Here is a 9,687-nt window from a genome sequence, read left to right as displayed (position 1 = left end):
CACGCTGTGTCTCACCTACAAAATCCACTGCGCAGGCTCGAAGGGTTAATGACCTTTCCCAAATCTTCGCTCGCGAAGACTGGCCATTATACAGAAAAGTTCATATGATTAGAGGTGCATAACAGAGAAATATATTTTTACATAGAGTTTGTTGTGTCATGTAAAATCTTGTTTTAGCAACTGTTGAAATGAAGTTTCCTATTTATTGTGCTCATTACTGATAATTTTGATAGCATTATCCTGAAAAAATTCTGCAGTGGAGTAACTTGGTTCTTGAAGGCTTAGATCATTACTGAGTTTTGTAATATGTCAGTTGGTCAGACTTTGAACTTAGGCTGATTTTTGTTTTGTTTTTCTTTGCTTTTTAGCTCACAAACAAGACTCTAAGCAGTAGTAGTCAGACAGAATTAGAAAATCGGCTTCATCAGCTGACAGAAACACTAATTCAGAAGCAAACCATGTTAGAGAGCCTGAGCACAGAGAAAAACTCACTTGTGTATCAACTGGAACGGCTTGAGCAACAGCTGAAGGCTATCCAAGGCACTAGTGCTAATGGACCTTCCATTAATATGGCAGGCATTGATGGTGCTGAAGGTAAATAAGGAAATATAATATTTAAAACTCTTGTCTTTTTTGCAGTTCAGGCTTTTATATTTCCTAATGCCTTTCCCTGAATGAGTCTGTAAGGAAAAATAAATGCTGAAAATAGGCTGCTTATGCTAGAGACCTTAGTAACTATAGTCTACAGCAGCCAGTATTACAAAAAATAGTTAACTAGAAGCTCCTTTTTGTGTCTAAATGACTTTAAGTAAATTTAATAAAGTTCTCAGTGCTATGGCATTATTGGAACAATCCTCTCACAGGTGCAAATAAACCCATCTCTTGGGGCTTAAGCCGAATATCAGAAGCAGGATCTAAGTATTCTCTTTTAAAGAGGGTTTGGGAGCAAGAATGGGATACTTCCTTTAGAGAACTGATCAGAGGTCTGGTTGAAATTAATTTTCTCCTTGCTTTCTGTTTTTCTTGAAAAGCAGCTTAAAATTCAGTGGTTCCGTTGAGGTTGGTTTGTCTGACTTGTATCTCTGGCAGAACCTCAGCAGTTGATTCATGGTGTTGAGATGTTACTTTTCAAAATTTGTCATTTTTTATATATGTTAAGTAAATTTTAAAAGCAAGGGACAATTACTAAGAGCTGTAAAATGACTGACCAGACATTTTTAATAAAGTTGGTATACAGTAAAAATGTAAATAAAGTAAAAAATTTTTGAGTATACAAGTTAGTGTCAGAAACGCTAATCAAAGTTTTACTGTATGAGAAGTAAAAAAATTTGAGAAAGTGTGATAGTATCAAATCCATCATTTTATACACCTAGTAATAGTTACAACTTGATAGAATTGAACATCAAGATACCAATCTAGTGAACTTAAAAAAAAAATTACTAAGTTGAAGAAACATTGGACTTGATTGTAAGTTTATCAAGAATCCCATTCTCAAAACATGCTTCTCTGCCCCCTGCAAGACGACAGTACAATCAAATTAATCACTATTTTTATATTATTTTTATATGTCTTTGTTATACATTATCAATTTGTTTTCTTAAGCAACACTTTAGCTAATGGGGTTTTTTTACTTTTTCCCCTTCAAATAGGTGCTCGTATGCGTAACGTTCCTGTCCTGTTCAGTGACGTGGATACCAGCGTGGCAGGAATGTATGGGAGAGTCCGCAAAGCTGCGAGTAGTATAGACCAGTTCAGGTAAGAGGGAAGGTGTGTTGTAGTTGCTGTAATCCTTTCACAGTTTTCAGGTGACACGCTTTCTTTTGTATTGCTCTTATGAAGGTAAAAGTTAAAAATAATGCAGCTAAAGTATAGTATAAATTGCGAAATGTTAACCTACTTGAACTCTTCTGTAACGTTAATGTTCTTGGGCTTTTTCAAATTATAGTCAATTATTTAAATAACGCTCCAGTAGATACAAGAGGATCACTAGACTATGTACAAAACCATCTAACCTTTTTCATTACCATCTTCTATGTTTTTTACTTACAGTTGTGTCCGTGATAAACTCTGTAAGAGTGTATTAGAAGGGGAATATCATCTGTACTCTTTTAGTCCTGTTTAGACATCCTGATGAAGACAAGACTGGTTTCTGACCCAGTGTAGCTGTTTACTTTGAAAGATAATCTGTTTGAGGAATTAGTAAATGAAAGTCATTCTGGATCCAGTGAAAGACTTGCTTTTATCCTTTTTCTGAGCAGTTAGGTTAATTGTCAGTATTCAAAGCAAAGGTCTGCTACAAAACTTGAACCAAATACCAGTAGAAAACAAAATTAGGCAATACTTCTTAATCCTTTGAAAGCAAGATGCCTCAAGAGAAAGTCCTTTGTGCATCCATGGTACTTGAACTTCATTGTGAAGGATATCAGGATTTCCATTATTGGGACCTATTGTATGTAATGTTTCAATTCTGAACTTCATTTGACAGTATTGTATTCCATACATGGAACTGACATTGCTGAGCAATGAGCAGTGCACACATGTAATGGAGTTACTTTGAAGCACTGTAGCAGTAACCTTGCAAAACCCAAGAGCTTTTCATCTAATGAACTATAAGAATAGTAGTAATGTATTGCATTTTCCAAAGGAATCCAAGCTTTTAGTTGCTTTGATGTATCGGGTTTTTCAAAGGCATCCAAGGTTTCAGTTGCTTAAATTTTTTTGAAAGATTCATGACAGCTCTTCAGGTAATGAAATTTGACAAATATAGAGCATATTTGTGTGTTTTAAAATGCCTGTACACCTCTTGAGTCCTAATTGTTTTTCAAAAACTCTGAGCCTTGCATGTAAGAATAAAAATTAGGAGAATATGTTTTATGGTTTGAATTTTCTAACTCCACTTAATCTTCCGAGTACATGAAGTAAAATTCAAGACATAGCAAAGCTATGTGTGTTACATCTGCTCGTGTTTGACTTTGTGATGACTGGGATGAGAGGAACAGGAATTTATTGCTCAGTGTTAACTTGTGCATTTTGTTTTCTCTTGTACCTGTGTAGCATTCGGCTGGGAATCTTCCTAAGGCGGTACCCCATAGCAAGAGTCTTTGTAATCATTTACATGGTGAGTCAGCTTTCTTTAAGGCAAGACTTCTGTAGCCAGTTTAAATGGCCAGATTGATGTTCAAAAGGCTATATCATTAACAATTCAGTTTGGTTTTTTTGTAAAATGGAACTAAATAATACTTATGTAACAGCTTTTTGGAGTCATGTTGCTTTCCAATTTTCAGTTTTTCCCAGGAATTCTTAGTATAGCAGTCTTAAGGACACTTATGTAACTATCATTTAAAGGACTGTAAAAGCAGATTTCTAGTAGTAAAATACAGAATAATAGTGACCAGTTGCCAAGGTTAACCCACTACACCTGCATGCACTGCATTTAGGAAAACGACATCTGCTTAGAGCTTTTGTAATATTTGACTCTTTGCAGGTTTTTTTTTGGTGACTAATGGTCACTCTTCTCTAGTAGCTGAAAAAGTAGCAAGAAAAGTTTTTCTTGGCAGACTTAACCAGTGGAAATATAGACTTAAATAGTGGAAAGTTGCTCACCCACAACAGGCAAAAATTGTCAGGCTGGCAACTAGTAGAAGTGAAATGCCTCCCTTTTCCACTGGAGGGCAGATGCCTATCAGCTGCAGGAACCTGTGGAAAGTGCAATCTGCCTTGCTTGGAAATATTCTTCTGGTTGAGGACATGGAAAAAACCCCACGTTGCTTGAGAAGGCATAATGAGTTGCTGACCAGAGTTTCTGAGAACTGCTGTCACTATTTCATGATATAAAGGAGACAGACAAAGAAACAAAGGAAACTACAATTTCCCCCTGCAATTGCATCTTCTACCCTCCTTTTAAGTGCTGGAAGGAACAGGCTGATTAATTCCTAACCTCTCTTTCATCACTTAAACTTATAAATATATAAATAAAATGCTTTGTACCAAAACAGTGGAGACTTTTGCTGCCTAAGCTGCAATCTGAAGGGAAACTCGATGATGGCTGTATATTGGGAAGTCAGTGGCAGTTACACTTTTTTCAGCTCAAACCTTGACTATGACTACTGTAACTTGAATTTTTTTTAAATTATTTTTTTAAAGCAAGTGTGGCTTATGTATTTCTTGTTGCACTTCAAGCAGCTTCTTCAATTCTAATTGGATAGTTTCATCCAAATTTGAACGAGAACATTCACACAGAGTTTATAAAAATGCCTCAAGTCAGTGTCTGTGGTAAGGAGAAGGATAGGAGAACTCAGCTGTCTTACGCAGTCTGATGTCAGCCAGTTGGCACAGGAGTAGTGGCTTACTGGTCACTCAAGGCAGATCACATCATGTGCTGGCTGGGGACTGGATGTTGGAGAGAACATCTGGAGTCACTGGGGCATGGAGGAAAAGAGAAACCAGAGGACACAAATTGGTAGGAAAACAGGCTGCTTTATTTTTGCTGCTTGTTTAAAGTCCTTAGCTTTCTGCAAGTGGCTTCATCAGAATCTGACTCAGCATTTCATTGTTCAAATGCAAAGTTTTTTAGGAGTAGCTGATTATTGGGAAAAATATTTTAATCAAAATATTTCGACAAAACAAGTTTTATTAGCTGTCACTGAGAGCTCTCATATTTACTGCTGCTGTGAGTGAGGATTGTCAGTGTTAACTTTATTTCTTTTCTTTTCTCAGGCATTGCTTCATCTCTGGGTTATGATTGTTCTCCTTACCTACACCCCAGAAATGCATCATGACAGTCCCAGTGGCAGGTAGACTGAGACAGGACCATATGCTGTGCTAATGTGATTTGGACTGGCAACGTCTTTAGAATAATCAGTCCTGAAATATCAGCAAACCCTTTCTTGTGGGGTTTAGGAAGGAAGAAAACCATCATGCCTGATTTATCTCTACTTTTCAAATACATATATAATACTATGTAGCTTTTTCAGCTTACCTAAAAGAGCATAACTTTCCTGGAGAAATAAAGCTGTTAAGTTAAGCTATGGTTAGCCTTTATATTTTATGTACACCTTCTGGGGGTTAGAGTGAAAGATAAGACTTGCTCCTACAAAGAAATGCAAGGATTTCTGAAATTACAGATATATATGGTACAAATTATTTCAGGTCATACTGGATGTGGGCTATGGTCAGGTAATAAACTGTACTTAGTAATTCAAATAAACTTCTTTCTGGTTTCTTTCAGTCTGCTTTTGCACTTCTGTTTTTAACTTTGTAAATAACAGGCTTTTCCTTAATATGTTAAACTGGGAAAAGGACAATGGATTGGTGCAATATATTTTTGTAAATAAGTTTAAGAATAAAATATTATGCATTCTTAGCTTTGTACTTCTAGTACAATAGATATATCTTTCCTACAACTAAGTAGTGGGGCTGCCTATTTAAAGGGTGGTATTTTAGCTTTATTTAGAGAAAGAGAGAGATGGTTTTGAGAGAGGTTTAAACGCATGAGAAGTAATGGTGTTTCTTTTTGCACTTGAAATTTGTATATTTTAACTGCATTTTCTTATACCTCTTTCATTAGTACATGTCTTAATCAGATCTTATTGAAACATTTATTTTCTAAAGCTTTGGGTACTTAATTAAAACTATTTCTATATGAAATCTATCAAAACATTAAAAATTTCTCATGTCTAAACACTGACCAAATATAGTAATAAACAAACCTCATCAAATATTTCTCTTAAAACCCAAAATACCAAACCTACTGTAATAGTTCTGCTGTTGGATTTGTGGCATTCTGTAATTATGAATTATCGATAGACAATCATACAAGGTCACTTTCTTAAGAAATTTCTTGTTTTCTTGTGTGGTGCTCACAGCTGAGTAGTGAAAAGATGTCTACAAGCAATTTGTCACTCTTGCTCTTAGGATATGGCTCGGTTTTCACATGACTGAACACACTCAGCATTAGATCCTGTCCATGAAGTCTGTCACTCTGCCTCCTCTGGAAATGTTACAGTAGACAAATGACTGTATTGCTGTTCTGATTCAGATCTTGCAGAGAAAACTGAAATGTTTTGATGAACTGAGTAATAAAGGAGAACATTTATTGTAAGTTGTGTCCCTTCCCTCTGTCACATTTGCTTTACTTTGCCTAGTTCCTGTTGTCTGGTTTTTTTTCAATTCTGATGCTGAAGCCACTTTTGAACCCCAGGGAGAGCTGATTGGTATAGAAGGAGATCAGGTAAAGGGCCTTTGCACACTCATTTTCTACAACATGCAGTTTTTTCATCTAAAAGCCTCCAAAACACTAAATCTTGGGATACTCCAGTATATTGTGACTTTGGGGGGGAACATTCTTAGCAGTATAAACCCCTTACAGCTTTTGTGACAACACACCAACTGCATATCTATTCTTACTTCCTTTCTTCCTCTGTTTTTCTCTTTTTTCTTCCTTTTTTTTTTTTTTTTTGTGCATGTGGACCACAGCTTTTGGATGCACAGATAATACCTTTTTTTGGTGAAACTTACTGAAGCCCTTAGAGTGTTTCTAGAACCCTTTATCATAGATTAGTCTTCATTTCTTCCAGGTTTTATGGTAGAAATTTCACAGGGGTACGCTACTAGAAGATAACTGCTGACTTTTGCCTATTGAATTAGGCTCTTGTGTTCCAGTATCTGTTTGGGTTTAGACAGTGATGTCTTGAAGATGAGAATAATGACTTTGGTACAGGGTGCTTGAGCAGCATCAACCCTGTCCTCTGGGCAGTTCTAAACTGTTTCAGAGCTGTATAAGAAATAAAGATCTATTCCTTAAAGGTTTTGTTTAAACACACTGGGTTTTTGTGGCCATAATTAATTTTAATGAGCTGCACAATGCACTGCAAGAACGTGGAAGATCATGTGATGGAGTCTCTCAGAAGACAAATGCCAAATTTCGAGTTGCAGGGTAAGATACACTCCTGCCTCTGATCAGCAATACTGGGCCCTGATGCCATCTGTATAGATTTGTGAAGTCAGCCACAGCCATGGGTCAAAGGTGACATAAGGATACCATTTTGACAAGCAGCTCTTCAGGGTGGTGTGTTACTGTCAGGAGATTGCCTTGCTGAACATATGGCTTTGGAGTAAACAAGACAATTCTTGTAGCCTCTGCTTAAGTGGTGGGAGAATATTCCAAGCGCCAAGTCTCTTCTTGAGGGACTTGTGCTATTGGGCAATTAAACTGCTCCCATTCAGAGACCACAATATAAATTTAGGGGTTTTGAAAGTATTTTACAGATGCTGAGCCTATCTTTCCATGCTTTCTCACTTAGCACCAGAAATAAATGGTTGTCATAGCTAACAGAAAATAGGAATCTGTCTCCCAGCTGCTGTATCTCACTGCCTTGAGAGCAGAATGGGCTGTTGTGTGGCTGAAGGAAAGTCCTTTTTCATTTCCTTCCTCCCAGGACTGAAACTGCTCCAGGTATCAAGCACACAGTTTGACAGAATGAAAATTATGAAAAATGAGTAAGATGGTTGACAGGGAGCACCACATTATTTAAGTATATTTGTTTGCTCCCTCCTAATTTGTGCTCCATTTCTGTGCTGTGGTCAGAGGGACAGAGTGTATTATGCCACCTTTCTGGAAGGGGGTGAGAGGAGCTGTCTCCTCTGGGATGGCCAGCAGCAGGCTCAGGGCAAGCAGCTGGCAGACAGGCTGCAGGTGAGGGTGGGAGCTGCTCAGGTGGAGGAGACTGTAGAGGGAGGTAGGGATGGGTAGCAAGAGCGAGACTGCTCTTTCCCTGCTATTTTGCTGCCTAGAAAAAGGCCTATTTCTTACAGACCCTGTTCGTCTTGGTACATATTCAATTAAGCAGATGTACTTGGAGACAGATTTAGGTTTCTGCGAAAGAGGGCTTTGTGTACATACTCACAAGCCCTCCTGTGGTTTGCCACCTTGGTTTGCTGATATCTGATCTCTGCTTTATTTGCTGTGCTAGGTCAGCCATATATATACTAAGACCCTGTATGATAGAAGTGACTTTATTGCTTGATTGCAGATAATGTTAACAAGGGAGAAATCAGACTTGCACAGTAATTAATTTGCTAGTTTCTCATCTGTATAGATGAGAAACATATTGCTTTACCAAAGAGAATGGATTTCTTTGCTGACTGACTGCACTCTGTTTATAAAATTTGACATTAAGATATTCCTAGATATTTAGCCATGAAACTGTAAGAATATTACAAAGAATTCATCAGAATTTAATTTGTTTTCATCTGTGTGTTACCCTCCTTCCCTACAGCTTGAATTTAGAAAGCCTTGACTTGGGAACAGGCAGACAGATGTCAGGAAACCAGAAATTGTGACAGATGAGTAGCAGCTCCCAAAATTATCTGCATTATTCTAGCAGGCATCCATGTCCATGCACTCACATAAATAATCCTCTTAGATACACAGTTTCCTTTCAGAAATGCACTCATGAATTTAATCTTTATTTTACTTGATGTTGGGCTGGTGGCAGAACTGGATCCCACCACTGCATTCCACAAATAGTGGAATGATCTTTCGAGTTCTGCCTACTTAATGCTGCTTCCTGCCAATACTGCTTGAATTAAATGCTGTGCATCGAGGAGTAAGTACAAGCTGTTGGGAGAAAATATCTGATACTACAGGCAGCTCAAGGAACTGGGGGGATCGTGGACAGTAGAATAGATCTGAGGCATAAGTGAATCAAGGTGGGCGAAAAGCTTGGTCTGGGAACAAAGACATTTTTTCAAGGGAGGGGGGGGAACAAAAGTCGCTGATTTATGATTAAAAACCTTTGCTAATGATGTGGGTAAAAGTCTGACAGGTCAAATATCATGTAAGAGACTTCTTATGAGAAAGTAAAAGACAATAAAAGAGAAGGAATGACCTTTTTGTGCCATGACTTAGGTTTTTCCAATCAAGAGTCAGAAGCATGGATGGGTGTTTTGTCTGCAGTTGACCTTAACTGTACTGAATTTTAACTCTGTTTGGATAGATATTGCATGTGCAGCTTTTTACATTTGCATGTTCAGTTCAAATCAGGCAAACTGTATTTTGACTCTACATTTGTTGAAGAGAAGCTGGAAGAGGACACAAATCAGCAGGAGTTTGAGCTCTGTAGCAGCAAGTGGATGGGCTCCAGATGTTCTGCAAAAATCAAGCAGCTGTGTTTATTAAAAGTCTGTGATCAGAAATTACTGTTCTCATTTGCAATAGCTAGGAAAGCTGAAATTAATCAACTCCAGGAAAACACCTGATATGATACAGGAAAGATCTGGAATTCCTCAGTGAAGTAGGATAGAGTGAATGTTGATTTTTTCACACAGAAAAGAAGTCTCTTTTGGCATTCATAGTGAAGAGAAACATTATCACAGATAACACTTTCTCCAGCCTAGTGCTACTATACTCAGGGTGTTTTCTCAATGGCTTATAAAAAAAATATCACCTTAGCACTAGTGTCTTGCAGCAACCTGGAAGAGACATAATTTTTGTATGCAAATTCAAGCAATAATTAAGTCCTAAATTGCTCTATTTAAAAAATAAAGAAGCCTGATGAAAGCATTTGCATTGATATCTTTAGTGCGAAGAAAACACGATTGACAATTAGAGTTTAATTTGCAATTAGAAAACATGTTCTGCTGAATGAGAGATGGGAAATGCCAGTTTTCTGCCCAAACAGGTAACTA

The 9,687-nt window shown here is 37.5% G+C and overlaps 1 protein-coding gene across 2 annotated transcripts in view; it reads left to right on the top strand.

Annotated features, from left to right (window-relative positions):
• The window catches only part of GOLGA5 (golgin A5), an 18,768-nt gene extending 12,668 nt beyond the window's left edge, over positions 1-6,100 (top strand). The window contains exons 10-14 of one of the 2 annotated variants that reach the window (XM_017813898.1): positions 369-594; positions 1,650-1,755; positions 3,055-3,118; positions 4,717-4,793; positions 5,865-6,100. In XM_017813898.1, the coding sequence (XP_017669387.1) occupies positions 369-594; positions 1,650-1,755; positions 3,055-3,118; positions 4,717-4,793; positions 5,865-5,868 (477 nt within the window). In that variant the 3' untranslated portion in view covers positions 5,869-6,100. Of the gene's footprint in view, positions 1-368; positions 595-1,649; positions 1,756-3,054; positions 3,119-4,716 lie in introns of both variants that reach the window. The other variant, XM_017813897.1, reaches the window with a different exon arrangement.
• The last annotated feature ends 3,587 nt before the right edge of the window (positions 6,101-9,687 follow it).

Source organism: Lepidothrix coronata, unplaced genomic scaffold (assembly GCF_001604755.1).
Source record: "Lepidothrix coronata isolate B3197 unplaced genomic scaffold, Lepidothrix_coronata-1.0 Scaffold43, whole genome shotgun sequence".
NCBI classification, from domain to species: Eukaryota; Metazoa; Chordata; class Aves; order Passeriformes; family Pipridae; genus Lepidothrix; species Lepidothrix coronata.
This window is presented reverse-complemented; position numbering and strand designations above follow the sequence as displayed.